Source organism: Xylocopa sonorina, chromosome 13 (assembly GCF_050948175.1).
Source record: "Xylocopa sonorina isolate GNS202 chromosome 13, iyXylSono1_principal, whole genome shotgun sequence".
In the NCBI taxonomy this organism is placed as follows: Eukaryota; Metazoa; Arthropoda; class Insecta; order Hymenoptera; family Apidae; genus Xylocopa; species Xylocopa sonorina.
The window spans coordinates 4,271,969-4,298,146 of NC_135205.1; the positions used below are offsets into that span (position 1 = coordinate 4,271,969).

At 44.6% G+C, this 26,178-nt stretch overlaps 1 protein-coding gene across 1 annotated transcript in view; it reads left to right on the forward strand.

Annotated features, from left to right (window-relative positions):
• The window catches only part of LOC143430274 (pikachurin), a 154,360-nt gene that overhangs the window by 429 nt on the left and 127,753 nt on the right, over positions 1-26,178 (forward strand). The window contains exon 2 of the mRNA XM_076906376.1: positions 1,137-1,420. Coding sequence (XP_076762491.1) covers positions 1,306-1,420 — 115 coding nt within the window. The 5' untranslated portion in view covers positions 1,137-1,305. The remainder of the gene's footprint in view (positions 1-1,136; positions 1,421-26,178) is intronic.

Below are 26,178 nucleotides of genomic sequence, written 5' to 3' on the forward strand. Positions count from 1 at the left end.
TTGTGATCGACACACGCGTCTCGACACGTCCCGTTCGCGTTACTTTCAAACGTTCGCGGGTGCATCTGTCCGTGGCGTTCGTATCTTGCATGGTATTCGTTGGCCGCGACATAACTATGGTTTCAAGCAGCTCGATTGTGGTCGTTGAACTTTATGAGGATTAAGGAGGATAGAGAGAGGGAATTTAGCTTGGACTTATCAGTCGATAGTTTACGTACGAGCTTAAATCGACTTCTGTCAAGGAGGACCGTGTTGGATCAAAATAGTTGTCCTCGCTGTTGGTTTACTTTCGGAGCGAGCCGCATCCAGTACGACATCGTGACCGCTGTTTGGTTTCCCTAATACGCTCCGTTTCCCGGAATCCTTTTGAAAACACTGCATACACGCACCTTACGACAATCGCTATAAGTAAACTGAGATTGTTCAGACGTGTGTTTCATACCTTTGTCACTGCTTGGAGAACGTACACCCAACATCTAACGACGCCAACGCGAACTTCTGTATAATTTGAATAGAAGGTCAGGCTAGCGTTCGTTTACTTTTTTTTTTTTGTTTTTTTTTTGTTTCATTCCCGTATTTTTATTCGGCGAGAGAAAAAACTTTTCGAACGGCCTCGTTATAAAATATGCATGTCGATATCGATATGCACACGGCGTCGAGTGAATTTGCATCGGATATCGCCGGGAAAATGGAGACTCCGATCATTTGCCGACGAGTAACAGGAACGGCAAATATCGGTAAGGGATCTCATTACGCGCACAATTGAATGTGAAACTACAGAGCTCTGTGAAAAGGGCTCTCCGCGCGAGAAGGGACAGAGGGAACGAAAGGACGCGCACGACTCTGAAAGATACGCGATCGCGTATATATACGTATGTGCATGCATGTACGTTTCGTTGTATACGCGTGCTGAAAGTGGAAGGCAGACAATTGTTCACTTTTTTTCTTTGCCCCGTGAACCGATACGACGTACTCGATACGATGTATGTAACGTTTCCTTGACGCGACCCTTTGTATCCGTTCTCTTGAGGAGAATCGTTGACCGAGTGCCTTCGCGTTGTGTTGCGCGCGACTTTTGGTGTTTCCGCACAGTGTTCGTAACGCGCGTCTCATTTTGATTTCCTTGAAATTTGCAGAATCAGTCGGTAAATCGGGGAGAAGTGTCGTTGACCGATTCAGTGTGCCGTTCCACGCGAACGGTGAAACCGCGATAATCGATAGCCGATCGGGAAGTTGCTTGGTTCGCCGTGAAATGCGAGAGTGAACGCTGTCTGGGTGAAACGCGTGCATGTACATCGCGGGACGATGGCTGAACTTCGTGTTTGCCGGTTTTTCGTGATCCTTGGTCATCTGGCGGTCGTCTTGGTGCTCGCCCAGAACCCTATCGAGGAGAAGACCACCTTTGAGGCCGCGTTTCAAGGTATGTCCTTTAACGAACATATTTATTTCGAGCTCCGACATCTCTGAAACGATGTCCATCGATCGTCGATTTCGAGCATACTCGTCAACAGTTAAAAATGAAATTTCATATTGATTTATATGAAAATTGAAAACCAATTTTTAATATCCAATTTTTAATACCCAATTTTTAATGGTTCAATTATTTCAACTCTACCTCTAAAATTGAAAAAAAATATATATATATATACATAAAACTTGTTATTCCGCACATTTTAAATTTATAAAGATATACATATAGTGCATGTCAAAAGTTAATATTTATGGACAATAAATATATTTGATGAAACGGTGGAGGAAAAGAGAGTAGAGAAATAAAAGGAAGCATTAATTGAAATGGAATATAAAAATTGGTAAGAGTTATATTTACGGGAGCTGGTGTATCGTGCGTGTTGATAACGCATGTACGGTTAACATTTCGCGTTGTTAACTGTTATTGCAAATATTCCGGTGCATTAAATGCATTTCTATTACACTCGAAAATTTATATTTCCATTTCGCGCGTTTTTATCGATGCGATGAAAATTTCAACGTTGCACACAGGATTTACCCGATGCTTCGCCATTAGCGATCCATTTGTCAACGCGGCGTTCCATTTGGCAACATTTTTGTAACGCGTACGCCGCCGAGTCGAAACTTAATTAACGTCCGCATATTTACGCACCGGCTTTTGTCGGCTGACAAATGAATCCGTATTGACAAAGTCGACTCGAGCGCATTAGCAAATTTTCCGAACTATTTTGAACACGCATCGAACCCAGCGGCTGTAAATAGTTACGCGCGAAAAGTGTTTGCCCGGCGAACGCCTCGAATCGTCAAACGAATTCTCATACGGATTCACTCGCTCGTGTCATCGCGCAATTCTCATCGCACGATTGTTTATCAATGCGACATCAATCGAGTAATCCAGGCAACGCGGTATTCATTATACACATTTGTCGCGAAACGAGAAACATTTATCGTTGAAGGTGTACACAATAATTTCCGTCGATGCTTTTTCAGCTAGCTTGATAATCGTTTTACATCCCGATTAAATTGTCCGATGAAATTCTGCATTTCGTCTAGGATTAGAGACGAATTTATTTACGAGTTAGTAATCATTATAATATTAAATACAAAATTGTATTACTCTTTCCACTTGTCGATGCGCGGAATAAGTGAAATAGCTCAATCATTGCGGACATGCGAAAGCGAACGGTAGTTCAGGACCTTCAGGTTTCACTATACATAGAGTGAGTCACTAGAAATTAGAACTTGAAACATTTTCAAAACTGTATTTTATTAATTTTTCCAAAATCGTACAATTTGTGCGTTAGAGATCTTAAAGGATGGTAACTTGTTTCACAAGGTTACTCAGGATTCGTCAGGGAGTGGAGACTCCAAGTTCCGTTTAACTTTCAGCGATAGTCCTGCAGACGTTGTCGTCGTTTGGCAAAGAACAACGAGCGTTGCATTCCTGCTGTCAGTTGCTCGCGATTTAACCTCGTGCACGCGACCCTAGGATCGTGATGGTGGCATAGAGCAGGGCATGTTGCGTTAATGTTAATGGCAAACGGTCGCGCAGGGATGCCGCTCCCTTTGCCAGATCTCCGCGGGCCCATTTACTAATAGCCAGAAAGCAATTAATATCACGGCCAGTAACTGCCCTTTAGACATCACGGATGCGTGCTGAGCTGGTTAGCGTACAGTCGAGCCACAGCCTAGAAACATTTCCGTGTAACAATGATGCTGCGCAGGGGTAGCATTCCAACGAGTGGCCGGGGTCATCTGCGCCGCACATATGTAATTGTGACGAATTTCAGATTCATCATGGGTCGCAAGTTCCATTCAGAGCCGCTATTATTCGTCGAGCTGAAGTTCGATGAAACAGGGATTTTTCATTTTGATTCGATGGGAAAAGGAGAGGTCGTTTTGGAGTTAACTTTATTAAAGAAAAGCCATTTTAGTTAGAGTTTATTAATTTGAGGTTTGAACTGGATTCGAATCGGTTTTTCGTTCTACTTTGCGAGAAACGAGATTATAGTGGACTAACAGGGTTCCTTGTTTTAACTGTGAGGTAATTAGAAATAATATTTGTCGTAGATGGAGTGTTCGATAGCAGTAATGCGATGAAACAATAAGTATATAATAGCGTGGTATGGTTGTGCGCGGATAGAAAGTCGTCACATGGTGTTATGGAAATGCATTTCGAGCTCGTTTTAAGAGCAGATTCAATTGGGGCGGAAAATGTCCCTTTAAAGCCTTTTACACTTCTTCTGGAATACCTTTTATATTTCGAGCGTTTCTCGTTAAAGTGTATACCTTCCTCGTTATGAATATTCTTCATCGTCTATTTAATTTCGTTCATTCGTTCTTTGCTCGATATTCAATTTAATCTTTCCAAGAAAACGACAGCATTTAATTCGTTCATCAGCGCACTCGCGAGGAAAAAAATGTTTCCAGCACGATTGGTTCTTCGTTTCATTGTCTGAAACAAGCTAGTTACATCAAACGTATTCCTGGAATAAAAAAAGAGGAGAGAGGAGAGCTCGGTTCGACGAGGGGATGAAAGAGGCATTTTTATCTTCATCGATCCGAGAAATCAACGTTGTTATACTTCAGAGGTTCGGAGAAATCGAGATTAAAAGCACGATAATCATATCTTCGCGAGTATCTGTTCAGTTCTGCCGGTAATTTTAGTACCGATCCAGGGATACTCGTTTAATACCCCGGCTGATTAAGAAAATAGGTAGTAATCGGTAATAAGGAACGCAGCTGAGAGAAAGTTCCGTTTCTGTATCCGAGTAATTTACTAATTCCTCGTCGAATAGTAATCGCGCGATAGAGAAGGAAAGAAGAAAATGGATTAACGACACGATCGATTCAGTCGCGCCTGCAAACATAGCTGAATTATGTATTTTCAAGTACGAAGGGCGAGAGACGTGCCCGCCGCCAAACGAACGAATTTCCTTCGTCCCGCCTTCTTGTTTGCTCGGGTCTCTCCTTCGTCTTCTCCTCTCTCCTCTGTCCTCTGCTCGTTCATCCCTGTCCTTGTTCTCGTGAGAACGTAGCAAAGGGACAACATCGTTCATCTTCCATACCCACCCTCCACTTTTTATCCTTGCTTATTTTCTACCACCCCGTCGCGCATCTACGAACAGGGGGTGGGTGTTGACGAACGAGTGGGTGGACGGGTGGCCTGTCGAACATGATACCGGACGAGAAGCAATCATCGGCTGGCAAATGCACTCTGGAAGAGTTCCATTGGCTCTGGTGATAAAATCTCTTATGAGGGTGGCTCGAAGACGCGAGATAAAGATGCAGTGGCTGTGGAGCGAGTCGGGTTACAGGAAATTTTATATGGCACCATCCTATTTCGGGGGATCCGAGCCCCTCTTCGTCTGCAATCTGAAGGAACGTGCTCTGGGCGGTGGTCGGATAATGAGAGTGCCACGGCTTTCTCCTGCGAACGATGTTGGATTCGTAAACTCTGCTGGCGGAAGGGAAATTATTACGGGGTAATCATTTCGATGAAAAGTTCAACGCGTTCAAGAAAGTTGTTTCGATCTTCTAAATGGACGTTGGTTTTTAATACTTGGTTACCTTCTAGATTTCTCTGATTCTATGGATATCTGTACGTTAGTCGAGTAGATTGAATGGGATTGGAAGTTTCGTACACGCAAACCAATTTTATCGAACGTACTTCTTTTTTGAAATCGAATAAATTGTTGGATACGATACAAATACAGGCAACGGAAGAATTGCTTACAGAATTCCGATTTCGCGATGTTCATAAATTCAGCCAATTTGTCTGCAGAAAAATCGAATCAACTCCTCGCAACGTTACGTGTCAGCTTTGTAATTGTCTATCCATTCCTTTCGCTCTGATTGACGCTTCGACGCAAACCAATATCGAAAGATGATGAAAACCGTATTTTCCAATAGAATATTCGTAGATGGTTGTAGCCGTAACAAATATTTATGACTTTTACTCGAAGAATAAAAGAAATAACAGAGATGGTCGGTTGTTTCCACTTGGATAACTTCGTTCGACGATGTCAGGGGTAATTCGGTCCTTTATGCACGCGACACAATACAAGTTGAACAGGAATGAATAATAGAATAGACTTTTCTAGGAGAATTTAAATTGCGTCCCTACAATTGTACTTTGTTTCGCGTACAGCTTATAGTCGAGAACTCGTTTGACCTTAACACGCTCGTAGAGGGTGTGCACTTTCGAGGGAGCGTTTCGAGAACGCAAGCCATTGGCGTTTCTAGTTCTCTCCTCGACAGGCTGGCAGGATTTCAATTGTTTTCGAAAATCGGAACACAAGCTCTCGCGTGCTTTCGCGCATGAATTTTCAAATATTCAAGTTCCAAACATCCGGGTACTCTATGTATCGGGACAGCCGTTCGCTCGAGTTCTCAGAGAGACCCTGTTACATCCAAGTAGCCGAGTATTTAACGCTCGAAACTGAATCCAAGTATCCAAGTATCCGAGTAACCTTAATTACGGTAACCAGGGAGTATCTTGAAGGCAAAGAGCGGTACCGAAGCCAGCACCCGTGTACCGTTTGCCTTCGAGGGAAATATTTGTCTTAAACAGCGTAGGATTAATCCGTTCTAATTATTAATAAAGCATTACCGGTTCGAGCGTAAACCGTCGCGCGTGATTGATGCCCCCCGTTCAATTATTTAAGGCATCATCTCGGTTCGTTTGGGTCTATTTACGATTCAACGTTGATTAATGGCCAGGCGACGTGGATATGTTGCGGCGCGTATAGGTTGGTATCACAGAAATACCTATTAATCTTACTAAGGACTGTCTGTTAGAACGAACAACGGGGTCCGCGCCACGGTTAAGGTACAACCTGATGCTCGCACGCATTTGCAGCACCTCGTGCCGCAGGTGTGCCCAGTTAACGTTTGTTAGCCTGGCAAGGCGTCGACGATTCGACTCGCGCGTGTGTACGCGAACGGGTTGAACGGTGACGCGCGTTCGCAGGCAGTTCGCATCGAACCAGGGGAAACCTGTGTTGAACTTAAGGCAACGGTACACAGTTGGTGCTGTTCATGGTACACGAGATGCATCGGCGATTCGCTGGCTCTCGCTGGTGTGCGGAACGCATATATACCTTCTGATTGGCTGATTCACGTGCACCGTCTCTACGTGTAGCCAATCATTCCGGTTATCGCTTTTTGTTAAGGACCAAAGCGAGCGCGGGGTTTATCTTGCGGACGCGGTGATTTCGTTACAAGCGCCGGACGGATTAATCCCGTTCTACTCTATAATTTCGTTGGACGCGCGGCTCGATTTACGATCGCGTATTAAAACTCGCGCAGTCGGTATAATCGACGTCCCATCGGGATTGTTTTCGCTCGGTTATTTTACTTTCATTTCCGATATCTAATCCGACCATCGATTGCCACGAACAGTCTTCCTGCTGTTGGTTTGGCAATAAATTCCCCTTCAAATACATTTTTAAGCACAGAACGTTTATAATTTGCTATTTATTTTCATTGCACGCGAATCGTCGAGGTAAATTTATTTCGATTGTTTCCACTTTATTAAAGTAGCGCTATACGATGGCGCAATAATCTTTGCATGGGGGAACGTGCTTTAATGGATGACGAATTTCGCTGGGAACAGACACGATTTGAATAATTTCACGGTTATTACGCGCTGGACCAGTCCGTATTATTGTGCTCGTCGTATCCGCGCTTTTTATCGCGGTCGTAATCGTTTGCTAGTGGCTTCCAACGATATTTTCGAGCGGTGAATTACATATTTAACTTCCGAGGGTAAACGGCCGCGGATCGATTCGACGACAACAACCACAGTCCACCCACCGAGGCGATCGTTAAAAAATTGATCGCGAACCGTTCGTCCGTCCTACCCTTTGCCCGGAAGCGATCCGTGTCGTTGCTTGTAGCCTACAATATTAAGCGGAAACACGACAGTGGTTTTCCTCACCTCCAGCTGAGAGCCAAATCGTTGCTGCGATCGAAAAAGTTTTACGCAAGCAATATGTTTCGTGATCTACAGAAGATCGATCTCGTTTTCGTTTCTATTTTCGTTATTGAATAAGTAATGCAAGGTTTCTCAAAGATTCGTCGTATTTTCGATCTTCGAATCTTTAGTTTATGTCCTCAGAGTGTGACAGAATTAATGAAGTTTCGAGTTTAAGTTTCTTAGCTGGTTCGACAATGTATTTACTGTTCTTCGTTCTTTGCAAAGAATTTTCTACTGCAGATATAAATTCATAATGAGAAGGAGGGGAGGAAGGAATCTCGAGCACGCTATTTTGCAAAAACATTTAGTTTAGAGTGGCCTTAGTTTACCGTGGAGCCTTAGTTAGCTTTTAATTATGTCCGAGGATCTGTTTAATCGCAGAGAGGAAAAACGTGCCGCGCGCTCTTGTGAACCGGGCGAGTGTTGGCATTTGAGAAAAGTCAGTCGAGCGTCAGCCGTGAAAGGGAAAGGTCACGAGATTCATGAGAACAGAAGGGACTTAGAGTGAACTCTTCACAATTATATTTAATTTTTTCTCTGTTTCCTTCTTTTTTTCACCACTCTTCCGCCCTACTCCCTTGTTTCTGCTGTTAAAAATATGCAATTCACCGACGTCATTTCCTGCACTTCCAACCCTTTACACAATTTGCGCGGGTTTTCCTTTTGCGCTTAAATTTTTTGAAGAAAAATGCAGAACGATGCGCGAGTTTGTAGATCTCGTTTTGCTCTATCAAAGAACAGAAATTTCGCGCGGAATGTTAGACCCACTGTAACTAAAATTTGGTTCGTTTCTGCGAAGGAAAAACCATAATTAATTGTGTCAAGCTTTTCATTTTAATTTAAATGTAATGTATGGGTCTATAATTTCTAAGTTCCATAACATTTATGGGATGTGCGAGTGGACAGGTAACACGTAGACTTGTGTTTTCACGTTTCTAGCTGATTTGGAGTCTAGAAACGACATGTAGAAAAGTACCATCTATTTAAAATTCACGTTAGTAATTTCCCTTTGGCACGAGAATCCCTGGAAATCGCAGAGTCACGACAGAGTTCGCGTGAGTCATTTTTAGCTGGCTTTTCCGGCAGCAACAGCGCGAACACGTCGCGATCGTTTCACTCTGGTAGAACCGGCGGATCGTGAGCGCGGCTGTTGTAAAAAATGTAACACTCGCAGCCGTATCGCACCCTGAAGTTTTCAAATCCAACGCGAACAGAGAACTACCAGCTTTTTTCATACGGAACGTTTAAAATCCACCGAAACGTCATCGGTCCACCAGATTTTCCCCTGAATTTTTCATTATCTATGAAGCACACTTTGTAGACGGTATTTTTTGATGGTTCCATTTTTTCAAATTCAGACATTTCGCATCGTAGCTTTTATCTCGTGCGCGGGTCACTTTTTCAAAAAGTTGAGAAATCTAGTTTTTCATATAGCATCGCACACTTGAAGTTCTGCTTTGCGAGCAAAAGATTTAACAAATTTACACAAACAACCTGTGTACAATACCATAATTCTTCGTTAATCGACACGATGTAAGTGCTAAATTAAATAGAATGACAGATACGAACATTACTCGTAGATAAATACCGTACATGTTTTCGCAGACTGTTATCACGAAGTACTGTGCTTCCTTTCCCATATTTTCTTCGATTTCAAGTAGAAACATAGGGTGATTCTCGTCGCATTACCTCGTATCGCCTCTTTCCTCTCGTAACAACCCCCTTTCCTCGTTTCCACGGCAGTAAACCTTATCCTTCGATGGTAGGGACAGAAAGTACCCAGGATCCCTGTTTTTTTTCTTCGTCATTCCATTATTACCACTCTGGCGGCTACCACCAGACCAACCGAAGAAAATTGTCGAACTAAAGAAAAAATATATTCCGCTAACCGAACTTGGTTTTCGTTCGTAAAAGTTGGAGATTCCAGAGACAGAAGGTGTTATCCGTTGTAATTCCTCGCGAACCTAACACTCGCACCGTGTAATTTCTTTAGAGAGTTCAATGAGAGTTTATCGCGCGGCCTTCTGTTTGGCTAAAAAGTTGGTTCCCCGTTGGCTTTAGAAATCTCGTCGAATCGAATTATTTGGTTGCCTATAAAACACACAGCGGTGAAACTTTGTAATCAAGTTGGAAAGTAAACGAAACACAGTGAAGTTCATTCGCTGATGACGGACTTAAAATTAGCGTAGAAAGTTCGTTGGATCGGATGAAACAACGGGATTAATATTCCATCGGCGTATGTCGGGTACCAAGGGTGATTTCCGTTCGATTTGTTAGCTAATTGCCTCTGATTTTCGTACGGCACGATATCGGCGCGCAGAGAATTGCCGCGGTTTGAATAATCGCGCGGACCGATAATGCGACACGTCGAGCGATTTTCATTCGCATTTTTATCGTCCTGCGATATTCTAATCGATCCATCTCGATACGCAGTGTAACGCGTAATCTAAATACATCGAAATGAAACAACGAAAATACGAAGTGGAGTATCGTATTATTTCTGTTTCGACGATATAAGATTCCCGTTTTCATCGTCGAGAGGTTCTCCAGTGAAACGCTCTGTTTTTTCTCGTTGCGGTTCGACGCTCGACGCACACAAGTGTAACGTCCTCGTATGTAGGTTATCCCATTCTGCTCCTTTTTCGGGTGTAATATCGATTCTCGGATCGGAGGACGCCGCCACGGATCGTAACGTGAATACAGATTCGTGGGAACGCGGTGTCTCGACCTCGAAATAGAATATTACACCCTCTGTGCTGCTCGACGAGACTGGTTAGATTTCTCGTTAGCCTGTATCAGCGTCTGCGACGGAACGATCGGGGTTTCTGTAAATACCACGTTCACGAGATATTATATTAACTGGTTTTAATATCGAGCCGATATTATGCGCCCACTCTGTATAATGCACGCGCGTTCCCCGATCCCGCTCAGCTTTTTCGCAGAAACGAAAAATTGTTACGCATCGTCGAGCGAACGATGAAATGTTCGCGATTCAGGGAACACAATTATCTTCGCCACCGAACAATTTAACCCCCTCGGCAGTGGAGCTCGAGTAATATTGACGGTGCAGTCGCGAGCGAATTGATCTCTCATGGAAAATTAAATCGAAATCGGGGAACACATTTTTTCCCACGGCGGAATTTCCTGTTTTGAGAATAATTCGTTTCGCGGTTGGCCAGTGATCACATTTTATACCGGTGCCAGCTGGCAAAATAGAATATCTCTTAATATCGGATAATGAAGCTGCCTGTATGACATAATAGACGACAAAAAGATCGTTTTCGATTTAATTTCCCTTTCAAACTAGCTGCAAACCATTGCTGCTGTTGTCGTAAACAAAAATCTGCTATATCAGTCGCGTCTGGCTCTAGTCTCGTTATTGGAATTTTATATGGTATGCTAGATTGGATTTCGTTCGTTTCTCGCTCGAACGAACGATTAATACACCGTTCGCGGTACCGTTGTTTCATTGCTGAAGTATAAATTGCCGTTAAATCTGCTATCGCGGCTCGTTTCCTTATCCATCGGTCGTCATGGCTTCGAGGCTGCCGCGGAGAGGGTAATTCGAGGGCAGGAAACGTTCGCTGGCTGGAAACGCTCGCGGTGAAAAAGGCTTCCACCCCTCCATCGATCAGCGATGGGAGTTAATGACGGAGTCCTGGCTGATGGTCGACTTCGTTTCTCATTCGCGTCGCGGAGGAAACGAGTCCTGGGACCAAGTTCGCTAACTCGATCTGCCCAAACTAATAGAAACTCGATGCGTCTCGCGCATAAAGAGACGCTGTTTTAGCGAGAACCCGATGAACAGGCCGTCGAAGTGGGGATTTGACATTTCGAACCGATTTTTCCTCGATTCTATATAATTTAAGCTCCACCTTGTCTTTCTATAACAATACTTTGTTTATCGCAACGATTGCACTCGAAATTACTCAGTTCTATATAATTCATGTTTCACCTTGTCTTTCTATAACAAAACTTTGTTTATCGCAACGATCGCACTCGAAATTACTCGATAATTGAAACTGAGGAGAGAAACGTCCTGAGAAAGCAAACGTTCGTCAGTTATGGAGCGTAGAAACATTCTGTTCGTACTTTCGTTGTTATCAAGTATCGTTACCGTTGTTATTATTACGAAACGTGAGTATGAATTTATGTTACGTATTGGATGATTGTCCGTGGTGTCGTGTTGCAGCGCGGTAATTGCAAGGGTTGAGCAGGTTTTTGGTATATGTTTGCGTGGTTTCGCTGAACAGTTGTTTACATTGTTGATTAATCGTTCCGTTTCCGTAATTAAAACGTCCCTCGAAGTGGTCTGCGCGGTTTTTATTAGGCACAAAGGAAGCGAAAGAGGAACTACCGGGAACACCTGTTCTTCTTTATACTCGTCATACACTTTGTCACATTTCTCACGGCCCTTTGTTCGAACGTTCGTTCTGTCATAATAGAGTCCACTCGATACGTTCTGTATTCATTTCGTTCGGTACATTGTTCCATTCTAACCATTCCACGGAATACGTTCATTCTTCGCGTGCTATTACGGTGAAGTTCGTCAATTACACAATTCACGTATTTCAGAATCGCGTCTATCCGCTTAATCTCTGCATAGCAAATTATAGAAACATCGAACGATTAGTTTAACCAAATTTTCGCTAACCTCGTGAATAATTCGCGGATATTGGAATCTGTTTGGTCGTTGAAATTCATCGAACTCACCCTCTAAGAACGTAATCAACATCGCGCGAATTGTTCGAAGCAAGTTTTAATTGAAACAAGACAACAACACGTCCGGTAACGAGATGTACAACACTTCCACCCATCTAGGATGATCATTAAATTATGTCTGTCCATACGAAATTATATTCGCGATATAGTTACCATGGAAATTCATTGGTAACGCGGTGCACCCGCGTTTTCGTCCAAGAATCAATTAACGAATGAATTCGAAACGCTGCTGAGGATTCATCCAGCGATGTAAGAGGAACGGGAGCTAACTGGAAAATGGAGCTTCCTACTGGTTGTTCTTTAACAAGAAACTGGAACTTCGAATTGAGCAAACGGGGCGGAGAACGTGGCAGAAAGAAGGGAACAAAAAGTAAATGGAAAATGCGCGATCTATCGGGCAACTTCTCCACCGTGTTCCTCCAACTTCTTCGTGCACTGACGGTGTATCGTTTTGTCTGTTAATTAACGCGAATCGAGAGTTTCGTTTCTTTGAATATAGAACTCTCGAAGGAGGACGGTTGCGCGCGGGTAGAAGGGGACGAAAATCTTCCAGTGGACGGAGTAGGAAATTAGGTAGTTCCGATTCAACTTGCAACCACTTCGAGAAGATGTCTCATAGCTGGTGTTAACGTAAACGATTGCAGAGAATTCGATACTCGAACGTATCTCTGATTTTCCTCTTATTCTAGCGAATAAGAAGTGAATTATTCCTCGAATTCGTTAGATTTATCCGTAGTTTCTGGACACCTTGTGTACAAACGGATACGTCAGAGAGTTACCAGTGTCCATTTGAGTACTGGCGAGATTTGTACGGGTAAGGAAAGGCTTTAAAATTCGAGAGCTGGACGAGAATGAATTCTCTCTTGGGACTGACAGGAAAACTACCAATCCGGCTTTCGGCTTGTACGATGGCCTTTCCTGCGCGAGTTTAATTGAAAAAGATGACCAACGCTCGAGTACGACGGCTGGTGAAAAAGTTACCACCCCCTGCTGGTCGAATAATGCGGTTCAATCGAGCGACGCAGACAATTAGTTACTGTAATAATAACGTTATCGCGAATTCTTTTAATTGATTATTGGAATTGATCCATTTGCCAGCTATTATCAAGAACACAAGGTACTTTTGTGTTCATCCTTTTCCATTTCGTATCGTGGAATTCTTATTAAAAATGACATCAATCTCTTTGTGTTTATTTAAGACATTCGAAAAGATTGATATTTTTAATGGCACTGTGTTTTAATTAAATACGTTACATAGAAGAACGTTACATATAAATAATAAAACGTCTCGAGGGTATCGCAAGTCTCCATCCACCATTTGGACTTCGAATTAATCACCAACCAAGTACTAGGAACTTGTATTTTCTTCAACGGGAACTGTTAATTAGAAATTGCTTAGTTAGACCGGCGTGAAACTTGAATTTATATTGCTAGTTAGATGTCAGCCTGCAATCGGGACTCTCTACTTACCCTCGTTACCACCGAACTTCGAAACGCTGCTCTCTAATCGCGAGTTAGAAATCCTCGCTTATTTTTCGCGTAAACTTCCAGTTGGTATATTAAGATTTAACTATCGAAGAAATCGTCCCTCGTACCCTTGCCATCGGTTACAAATTCGAAATTGCCAAACTCCCGTACAAACTCGAAATTAGGAACTTTCGGATCGAAAGGCGTCGCTCGCGAGCATTTTCGACTGGCGCGTTCCTCGAAGTTTCCCATCGACTCAGATCACGAGAAGAGAGAGAGATAGGCGTGTTCGCGTTTTAGGCGTTGGAGCGTGTTCGAGAGGTTCAATTACGAGGGACGTAAAACGCGAGCAAAGGACACGGGGTCCCGCGTCAGGCTCGCGCGAGTTTAGGGCCCTCGCCTCGGAGACGATATCCGAGAGCTTGAATTTCGAACCCTTTCGCCTTGGATAAAGCAATAAACCGTGGTAACCCGGCACAGCTACGCGAACCCTTTGCCCCGTCGCAGCTTGTCGAAACTGGATTATAAATGAAGGATTCGTGGACCTGGCGCTTTGCAGCGTTCAAGTCTCTCTTTCCTAGCGTAAACCGTGCGTTATTTGATAATGGAACGTTACCATTTATGTCCACGACTGAGCGAGCAACAGGGTGAGCCGCGTACAGCTTGGCACGATTAACAGTCGTTCGGAATAATGGTACTCGTAGAGTGGAATCGTTCTGCGTTAACGTAATGTCCTCTATTATCAAATTTTTTCCATATTTAATCAATCGTACCAGAAGAAGGTGAATAGAAAACCTTAATTCTGCTATTATAGTCATTCGATAATTACGATCAACATTTTCGAATCGAATACGAGAAAAATAAGACAGAGTCCTATCTCACTGAAGTGTTTTATTCGCGCTTCGTTTGAAATCACGTATCGTTATTGAATACAAACGAACGAGGAAGGCGAGAAGGCTTCGAGCAAGGAATTCGGACGCTTTGGTGCCATCGCGTTCTATGAATATTTACCACAGACCGATTTACTCGCATATTTTTGTATTCGCGGCAACAATCGCTGGGTAGCGTTCGTTCCTCTATTCTCTACTGGGTGTCCCTGTTATTCCAATTTTCCTGGCGAGGTTAAAGGTAACGATTCAAATGATAACGAAGCGCCACCGGCTCTTTATGCGATAATATCCCTCCGCAGCGTGGAATTTTAATGGACCGGAGCTTCTTTATTTACACCGGCGACCTACTTCGATTTATAACGCCTGCTCTCCGGGATCGCTCATCCTGGCCATTAGCGCCAGGTAATTAGACGCCCAAGCTGCAGTTTACACCACAATGAACAGGTAAACGCGTCTGCGTGGTGAAAACGGATCGGTGGCACGATCTTCCGCGTCTCTCTCTCCCTCTCTCTCTCTATATATATATATTTCTTTTTCTGCCACACACGTCACACACGGTGCCCTGGAAACGAGGATTCGTACTCGATGTGTCTTACCGTACCTTTCAGAGAAATTAGTCTAGATAGAAATAACGAGTACGAGGGACGTGAATATTCGTTAATCTCAATTGAAATGTCTTTATCTCGCCAATTATGAACGTGGACGTTGATATTAAAGAGCGAGAGGGTTGGAAGTTTAGATTGGTTGAGGTAACGCTGCGATATTAATTGACAAGTGCAATTAGAACGAGAGCTGGGACCGTATTTTCTTTTAATTGTGAGCTTCAGTCTTCCTCGACAGTGTACGAATTTAAAGGGAGCTATTTAATGAGGCGGAGAGGAACTCTGGGGATTGATTCAATGGAGTCGAAGGAAATCTGCGTGTTCCCAGCCGGATCGTTCTGCGGATAGCGTAATTGATCGCGACGTCATTCGCAATGGAACGCCAGGGTTCGTTCGATGTGCACGCCTGATATTCCTCGGGGGATCTTCGCCGATTATAATTAGAGGGGGCAATTAATGTAACTCCAAGGAAGCCAATCGAGTAGCCGACGTATGAGAACGATTTCAATTAGTCATAGTAAGCTGAAAGGCGGCTCGCTTAAATTTTGTCCTCCGCTCAGCATCAGAATCGAGCGAAGACCCTGACTTCCTGCGTCAATTGGCCTCCTCATTAAGGAGATCCAGGCTACGCTGCTTTTCTTTGCCTGCAGTTACGTGCTCCTCGACACGATACCGTAATCTTGCGAATTTCAATGCTTCTTAGTAGCCAGCCTCACCTTACTATTTATTAAATCGAGTCGATCTGCATAACTTCAGACGTCTCGTTTGGTGGTTGCTCTAGTTAACCCTCTATTATCATAGTACACTCTATCCTAATCGTATCGTACTCGATTAGCTGCTCTTGAGAGTACGATGGAGATCTTCGACTTACTTTATTATCGCAAGGATAATTGACGTTAGTGATATTGCTCGTCTAACACTGGCAATATTATCTTTATGGAAAGACTTGCCTCGTACCTCGAAAATTTCAATATTCAAAACGTACGCAACGTATACAAACCTGTTTCTTTATTTTTCTTGCAAAATGTTCAAAGTAAACGTTGTACCAAATAGCACCATCGTTGAATCGTTCACGATGATTCGAAAGTTTGCGTTAAAATTACGTTCAGTTAGAAATTTCCAGCGAGACTTTGTCGAATAATAGAAGCACAGGCTCCAAGCAGGGAATCGCACGGTTTACAAGCGTAACACCCGGAACGTGGCGTCATTGTGCGATTTTCTGCCATTCACACGCATTACCTTTTCTTCTATCATTTAGTTCAACCCAGTTACATGTCACGGATCATTTATATGCATATACGGAGCCGAAGCAGCCGTAAAACGCGGCCAGTTAAACGCGATCCCTTGTTCCAGCTTCCTCTCGCTAAAATTTGACTACTATCATTCTCGTTTTCATTATAACGTTCGCCACCAGAAAGCTACCAACCACCACGCCTGGCTTGGATCCAATGAAACGTTGCTGAAAACGATCCAGGATGAAACTAACGTTCGACTAGATCCAACGAGCAGACAAATGTACATTATATACCTGCACAGGTGTAAAAGTTTGATTCTCAGGATAATCGTCCAGCGACCTAATCGTAATCACGTTTCTAATCTCGTTTGTCTCCCAATATATAAGGTGGTTTATTAGTAATTGCGAAAACGACAACGCAAATGCAAAATTTCCAAGGACCACCCCTTTAAACGGCTATCAAAGCTCTAAGAATTAGCTGGTTCGCTGTTTCATCGCCGTAAGATCGTTCCAGTCATCAGCTAGGTCGGCAATTAATCGATCCGACGGCGAAGAATAAATGCCTCGAGATTAATTGCGAATACTAGGGAGCAACCGAGTATCGATGAAGGTGGTAGCAGCAGGGCGGCGCGGTCGGCGAAGCCGACGTCGCAAGCACGGTTAACGATATAACTTTATAATGGGATACAGAAAGCTATAAGGTAGCGTCGTCGTTGGGTGGCCACCTACAGCTCGAGGCCAGCGGGGCCAACAAATGAGACTCGTCGATGCGATGCAAGTATTTCCCGATAGTTTATCCGCTGGGGTATACCAGAGAGTGGAAGGGGTCGAAGACGTGAGTCGAGAGGAGAGAGGCGGATGGACACGGGGATGGGACAGAAACAAAGAGAGATAAAAAAGGGGGTGCTGCGTGAAGAAAAGGAACTGAAGAGCAAAAAGTAAGACAGCCGTCCAAGGCCTGCAGCGGATTGCTTTCAGCCGAAACGGGGACGTGGAACAGACGTTGACTTGTCGCGGGCTGAAAGTGGAGTCGGAGGAATCGGAATAGGGAAACAACGGGGATTTTTCATGAGAGTGAGAAGTGAATGAAATTGGAAGACGCAGGCGGCCGAGGTTGACGCTTGCGTCGTGAACAATAAACGCTCGTGTACCCAGGCGTTCCTCGACTTGGTGTGTCCTCCTTTCTTCCAATTGGGATGACCGCGTTCTTTTTTTTCACTGAGAGAGAGAGAGAGAGAGAGAGAGAGAGAGAGAACATCGTGCTGCTGTGACAGTTGCGTGATTTATGATGACAATCCGAGTAATGCATCCAGAGTGGAGAAACTCGAACCACATAGAGTTGATAAGCGAGTCCTATTGATCTTTATTCATCGATTCTCTTTGACCTTTATTTCTCTATAAAGAACGTTCGTGATTCCGCAACCAGTGATCTATAAACCTTTATCCTTTATCTTTATGATCTTTGGTATTATTCATGAGAAAACTTTTAGCCGTAGACATTGAAAAGTATCGACGATCGGTTGCAAGGATATGTTTTCACGAGCAATGAACCTGGCGTGACGATGGCAGCAGTCGTTGCACGTGGAATACGGGCTTAACGCTGAGAAAACAACGGATACGATCGACGCTCGACGACAGACAGCGAGGCGTCGCGAAAGTAAAACAAGGTAGGGGCGACACGGGACGATTCACGGTTCAACAGAGTGTTTAATTGGGCTACAATGAATCACGAAGTTTGCTCGGTTGCGGTTTCGCGTCGCATGCAAACCTGCCTCGCTCCGTCGCCCACGTTCGAACTGGTATCGACTTCTGTTCCGTATTAAACGATACCCTATCCGAGTCGCGTGGAACTCGTTAATCTCGATCTTTCCGCGGGTTACGACGAGCCCTGCACCCTCATCTGACTGCGTTTCAAGTAAGACACTCTTTTTTACGTAGCTGCAAAGTGGTCGCGATTTGCGTGCAGCGAACGCGTTGTCAATTCGATCGATCGATTATTGGGGACACGGTGTTTGGGTTTTCGATATGCGTGCGTTCTCTGTTCCTCGTTGAAATAATGCACCAGGACTCGATTTAACCGAACGAAAATCTGTCTCGATTCCTCTATTATGCGTTACTTTTTACTCGAATAACCAGAGCTCACTTTTTATCGAATTACATTTAGGTTCTGATGAATTGGAACATGCAACGAGCGATCAGAGTATTCGTACTATGACGTACAGTGATTGCTAACAATATTCGCATGTTATCCATATAAAGTGTATCAATTTTCATGGATAATTGTAGAAGCTGCAATAAGATCATTATTAAGAATAATTAGGCAACATTTGTGGGTTTGTCGTTTAAGAAAACGATTCGTCGAAAGCCATTCGCGTATTAATAGCAAGAGTTCGCGCAGCAGTGCGTCGCGGATGACCATGCACAGATACCACTACTTACTCGAGGGATATGTAGCAGCATACGCGCGACATGCTTCAATAAATCACAATGCGTTGTAGAAGTTTTGCACGACGAATTGTTTGCTGTCGTACAATACGAATACTTTCATCATTCACCTCACGTACGGCCATTCTCTTTTGATTGCATGTATACATACAAAATTGTAAGGGCCTGTACACATAAGTGGAGCAGCGCTTGGTAATAGTTCAGGCAATTAGAGCCCGGCGGAGATTCAATATACCCGGGCATTGAGTTAAAATTTCGTTCCAGTGAATAGAGTTCCGCAGCAGTCGTAACCTTTTAACAAATTAACGTTTCACTTGATTCACGTGTTTACCCTCAGTTTTTCATCCGATTATGCGGCACGGCTGCGAAACGTGCTCCGATTTTTATTAAGCTAACATCAACGCGAAACTTTGAATCGTCCACTTCACTCCTGCATCCGCTACAAACCATCAAGTTAATTTATCGTAGTTATCAACTTAGAATTGTCGCGTCAAACTGACAAAATTATAATTCATCGCGGTACGTTTTTTTTTCTCTAAAGCAGAGAAAGTGCTTTGATTAGCAGTGAAAGGAGTAAAAAGGGTGTGCTTGTTCCCAACAATTCCTTTAGAGTCTTTTACGGTGTGAATTGCGTATAAAAAAGGGGTGTTCCGTAAAGGACACCGAGGGTGAGATCCAAGGCAGTCCCTCGTCCGTGTCAGGACGTATGAATGGCATCACGTGCCCGTGAAACGCGTTTCCCTGTCGCACGAAGAAACCCGTACGAAATGTATTTTTATGCCGCTAGGACAATCGCAATAATCCCGCGTACACTGGCTGTTACACTTGCTCCATCCCTCGAGGTGGTCGCGCATCGCGTCGCGTACGGTTCCACGGAACAGAAGGAAGGTATTAGACACGTCGTTACGCTCGCTGCCATGAAAGTTGAAAAGAACAGCTGGCCAGTAGAATACGCGCACGGAGCTTTACAACTATTTGTTAACTCGAAACCCGTTTGTTCTATGAAACTTTTCAGAACCTGGTCTGGTTGGATGGGTTCGGTTGCTCGTGCCCAGCGCAACGGCGAAGTGATTCGTATTTTCTCTGCCATTTGTTCCTCGCTATTTTCACTTCGCTTCGAAGAACGTTTATTTTTTCTTTTTTTTCTTTTTTTTCTGGGAATGTTTGTGGCCTCGTGCAGTGGTGTAATTTTATCAGAGTTTCTCTTCCGCAGTTTAAATCACATCCCTTTGTCCAGACTGTTTCTTTTTTCTAACCCTCTCCTTTGCACTGCAAGTCTGTCTTTTTTTTTTCACTTTTTCATTTTATTCATCAACGTTTCAATGCGCAGCGACAGAATTTTACTGGGAAAACATTGCGCGAGGGAGGTAGAAAGCAACGTTTCGAGGAAAACACCGTGTCACAGTAGATACAGAGAAACGTTTTCAGACAAATACCTTTCTTGTTACAATCGAAGCAGAAATTAGTGGAAAACAATAATATTAATTTGATTATATACGATGTTCAGTATTATTCTCGCTCTTTCGTATCACTTTGAAAGTAGTCTCGTCCCATAATGGAAAATATGTACGTGGAAAATGTATTCGATCGCGAAAGTTAAATTCAGTCAAAATGCGCAACTTCTCGAACGTGCTCGCGGATCGTAATAGGTTCCACAAATTTCGACTGACCTCATTAGAGGGCATCCTTTGAAAATCCAGTCGAAAATCTACTCTGCCTAATAAATTCAGCGAGCAACGAGCGCCCTTAAGTTATTATTGCCCGTTACCGATACTTTTTCGACTGGCAACAGTTTCGAGGTGGTTGAAGCGCATCATCCGCTAGGCAACGGTATTGTAATGCGGGATCTCGCGCACGCGATGCATTCGACGTTGCTTCCGCGTGGTGCCAGCGCGGTGAAAATAATACCAGGATTTTTTCTCCACCCCCCCTCGCGATAGAACGTCGATGAACCAATTTTTTTCGCGTGCACCGTACAAAATACGGCAGAGGGTCGCGCGCATACCCGGATATTGGAATTTTCGATGGTTGTTCCGCGACAACGGCGTACAACCATGAAAGTATTCGACCATAGTGGATCACGTGCGACGAGCCGCGTGATCCGGCCTGGTTCCCGCTGTCGAGGCTTCTCGCGAACGATCGTTAGTTACTCCTTATCGATCCCGCCTCTGCGCGACGCGAAATCAATTTATGAAGAACGTCGCTGCTTTGTGTATCCGTGAAAAATTCGAGTGACTTCTCATAGTTTAGCTAGTTTCACTATTTCTTTGAAGGGTAGTTTCGCTCATCGAACACAAATATTCGATAATAAAATATGTACAGACGTATCGAACATTTCCAGATATTCTGTCCATATCAGCTTTTATCTTTTCTGCACGTGTCTTCTAAAACGAAGGTTCGAACGCAATTTCTTCGCTCTTGATTTCTAACTTGTTTCATCCCCCTGAAACAGTGTCTCATTTCGATCTGTACTCGATCACTCTGCACGTAAGATTACAAGTCGATCGAACGATTTTATCGACTTTATTTGTCTGGTATTCGAAGTAATTCCTTTTGTTCTCAGCTATATATATCTATACACGTGTTCCTCTGTACGATTCGAAGCAGGAGGGTAAAGGTGATGGTGGTTATTGCAGCTCGTAGAGCTCCCGGTAGAATAGATCGAATTACTCGCTTAATTTCAGAGTCAGCTATTGGAGAACCGAGCGGCCGCACGATCGCGTACGTATGCATGTACCTACCTGGAAAAGTTGGCTTCGATGTGGCTGGCGTAATTACAGGGTAGACAGTGAACGTAAGGCGCGCGCGCGCGCGCGCATTCACTCGCTTAGGGGTGTCCGTCGCATTTTAACGGTCGACGAGCTGTTTTAATATTAGATTATTAGAAAGTAGAGCGTTCGGGAAATGGTCTTTTTTATTGCCTCTTCTTTGATGTGGAAATTTATGGGGCGATTGGTAATTATTGGCGAAACCGGGTACGCGTTCTCCTCTATTAATTCCGGTTCTCCGCTTTGTTCATCTCTTACTGTTACGCGAGGTAAATTGAGGAGCAACTCAGAGTCGTTTGATTAACGGACCGTTTAATGGACACTGAATTTCAAGTTAACTACCGTCGAACGCTCGTTACTTGTTACTCTTTCAGTTTCTTTTATTTCTCTTCCACGAGGGAACGAATGATACAGTTTAGTAGCCTTGCATTTCTTCGTACAGAGACGACCACGAAGGTCTACGATTCGTAGTTATCATCTGTAATGATTGTTTACGTTTGAGCCTTGAAACGAATGTTTTCAATCGCCTCTTTGGACCCGACTAAGGGGATGGAACGTGGAAAAAGTAGTCCATAGACAAGAATAAAGCTTGCAGACCTTAATTCGAACGCCAAACCTCGTTTCGCCCCGCGATGGGCGCCTTCGTTGCAATTTTAGATAATCCCACGCGAAAGTCGGGACGCTGACAGGATCGCCGCTAAGCAGTTTAGGGTGAAAAAGTTCTCTGCACGAGTCGGGTCGCGTTGTTCGCTGAAGATCGTGGCCCGTTTTATCCGCGCCCCTGTTTGCTCTCCAGCATCCGCGCGTTCTTTATTCCGTTCCAGTTGTACCTCGTCGTTGGAACGGGAATCCAATATAGGAGTCACCGTCGCGGCACGCGGAGACACGAAAATCCACCGACTGCTGGAATATTATTGCAACATTCCACGTGGGGTACGCGAAGGGAGGTTCGTGTACCGAACGAGTTTCGCAGACGAAACGACGACCACCACCCATGCCTCTTCCTTCGTGGCTGCTGTCGCCATTTCGCGTTACTCACTTCGATTTAACGTTGACTTTTTCTGAGATGGAAAATAATTACGCGAATGAAGAAGAATCGTCCGTGTTGTTCGCTCTTGACGAGCGAATAACGTTAAAATTGCTGAGAACGTTATTCCAATCGCCAGAAGATGCGAAACTGAATAAGCAATGCGGTTTCTTGAACTTCCTCCGTGGCGTACTGAACTTTAAGAGTTTCGTAGACGAAACGACGACCACCACCCATGCCTCTTCCTTCGTGGCTGCTGTCGCCATTTCGCGTTGCTCACTTCGATTTAACGTTGCGTTTTTCTGGGATGGAAAATAATTACGCGGATGAAGAGGAATCTCGAATGAGGAAGAATCGTCCGTGTTGTTCGCTCTTGGCGAGCGAATAACGTTAAAATTGCTGAGAACGTTATTCCAATCGCCAGAAGATGCGAAACTGAATAAGCAATGCGGTTTCTTGAACTTCCTTCGCGGCGTAGCGAACCTTAAGAGTTTCGTAAATTGGTTATATGTTTCTCTGACGTTGTCTTTATCCTCTTCTTCTTCTAACTCCATTCTTGCCTGGCTTGTATCGGATCCCGTCTTACGTCCCGATTTGTTTCTTGCTCTTTAAAAGTCGAGGCACGTCTGGCACGTATTTCATTGCAGCGAAACAATAGGGCCCCGCGGAGCTGTAATAAATGCATTATTGAACGAGCTGCGAATAATGGGAGGTGAACTATAACGGTGAAGTTTCAGGTTGAATAAGGAGAAAAATACCAACTTTGGTAACCTGAGAGAGACTGGTAAACTCGACGAAGTCAGCGATGTTTAAAGAACTTGTGCAAACTATTAACCTAAAGTTTGATACAGAAAAGAATACAACCCCTTGATGATCGATATCGACAGAAATTCGAACGCAAGCGATTGTTCCTGTTAATTTTCACCCTGAACGGGTATCATCGCGATCCAGCCAGCGAGACCAAACATCCACCTTGCCTGACGAGGTTCAAACATGCACAGCAAACCGCCAGAGGTTTCCTTACGATCCATAAATTCCCTTTAACGGCGTTCGTTTGCTTCCTACCGATACACCGTGCTCTCGTCCGCTCCCAGCGGTCATCGTTGACCCGGATACGGAACGTTCTCCCACGGACGCAACGCGAAAACACCCGGAAGCTCGCCGCTGAACCGTGGATCACGTTTGCCGCGAACCTGCCGCGGACACGTAATTGGGATTACCTCCGCGCGCATCGACGAAATCGTTCCACGCGGCCCATCGATGATCCGTTTGCGTTAATAAACCGACGATAAATATTTACGTGTCGCGCGACGATAGGAGGAGGGTGCGCGTGTGTCCGTGTGTGGGGGGTTGCGATGGGCAGGATTAAAGATAGAGGGAAAAAAAAAGAGAAATACCGCGGTCGTTCTGAAGTGATCGCCACTTGGCGACGAGCTCGTGCTCCATTAGCTGGAAATTCAGTTCTGCAGGCTTAGTGCACGTCTGAACGGGTTTTTATAAGCCGATTGTACGGTTTTTGTGCCAGCCCGTAGCGGGTCCCCTGAAAGGATAGTATTAACGGGAGTAATTAGGAGGCTAATTTCTGCTGGATCCGAGTGTTGTTGCATGGCTGGGTTTGTAAGCGAAATTGCCCTATCCACTCTCTCGCCTTGAAAGAGTTAATTGCGGTTTTATTGGATCGCGGAGCTTCCGCGCGACGCACCGCACGGCTTCGACTACCACAGGTTTTATTAATGCCGTTAATTAAACGGAGTTTATTAAATAACGAAAGCGTTCGCGCTTTATTTTTATCGAATTTCTCGATACTCCATTATTCGGAGGAGCATCGTTCTCGAAGAATTTTTATGGATTTATACACGACGCTCCTTGAAGCGATCTTTTGCGGTCTTTAGATTTCTTTGAAAGCAGCTGAAGTTGTCCAAAACGTCTTCTATCTTTGTACGTTTATTTAAATTGACCTCGTGTAGAATCAATCGCGCAGTATATTAGCTCAACATCAAGGATATATTATACCTATATCAGGTAGCTCGACATCGATATCCGATAGAGTAAAGGTCCCAGTTCTGTACTATCCATTTGGTATTCAACGATCGCGGTGTTATTACTTTCGCGTCGATCTTCCAACATCCGTTGCACAAAATCATCGTGTTCTCCATCCTCGCATTCCTCCATCGGGGAATCTTCTCGCTGAAATTTCGTCTCTATCGACGAAAGCTGTTGCCAGTGGTCATGCTGGGAGTTAAAAAGGTAGCTTAATCGTAGCACAGCTGTTTCGTCGATCCCTCGAACTGTTCTCGAACGAAACGTGGCCTCCATTGTAAACAGGGGGTTAACATCGACGTTCGTTCTCAGCGGCTCGTCTTCTTTCATCAGACAGCGGGCAGAAAAGCGAGGGCTTCAGATTGTCGGCGCAACAAGTCTCGAGCAACTTCCGTTCCACCGCGCCCACGATGAAAAGGAAAACGACCGACAGACACTACCTTACACCCGGTTAAACTCGTTCAATCGGACCCTCGAGCTCCTGTCTGATCCGCCGTGGGCGGCAAAGTCAACGGTTCGCGAGCGACGCCACGCTGGATCTGGAGACACGTGATCCCGGATTTGTCACGCGCCATCGCGGTTAAAATAGACAAATTTCCGCGGGATTTATCGGACCTCGTCGAGGTTGAAATTCCTGACGCGAACGCGGAATGTTGGCGCACATTGGGACCAATGACGGTTGCCAGAAACAGGAATCGAACCTCGCTACGTATTTCGATGTAGCAACGCGATATGCCACCCTCTCTGCTATTCCTGGTATTTGCCACCGGAATTTCAAACTTTCAGACTCGTTACGTTATTCCAAAACATTCCACTTTTATTTTCACTCTCGACAATTCTTATCTCATCCCCGGATGAAGCATTCGCGACGCGTTCCGCCTCCAATTTCATCCCCCGAGCACTTTGCCAAGAACAATTACCAGCACAACGCCACGGAGATCCATTCGCTGCGCAATGTTCGTTCTTAAAATTCTTATCTAATTCTCGCATTAAAACGCGATGCGACTGCGCCCCGGTTTTCATCCCCCCGCATATTCGTTCCCACGTTATTAACCCCGTTCCTCGAAGACCACGGTTATACGTGATTACATTAAAAGCGCGAACACGACATCGCCATTAATAGGAACGGTCGAATCCCACCGTTGTCCGTTTCATTAAAAATCCAGGCTCCAACAGTCCACTTTGGTCGCGCGTGAAACGCGAGGGGATAGGAGAAAAAGGGTGGGCCCCGTCACGAAACAGAGCGAGGTCGATGGTTAAAAAGTTGCCAAGCCTTTAATGGCGCGGGCCACGGGGACTGGTAGCGCGGGCACCGACAGTGGCTGTCGTCTGTTTAAACATGGATCGATAGTCGTTTTAGGAGACCCAGCCGCGGCGGTTACTTTCTCCCGCGTCGGTCACCGTGCAATTAATCACGCTGACGTCCGTTGGACTTCTATGGACGCGGTCGGTGCACTCTGTGAAAACGTTGTCAAGTCTTTTAAGCCCCATGAAATATATCGCCGTTGGTCTCTATGAGCGGGGCGAGCGTGC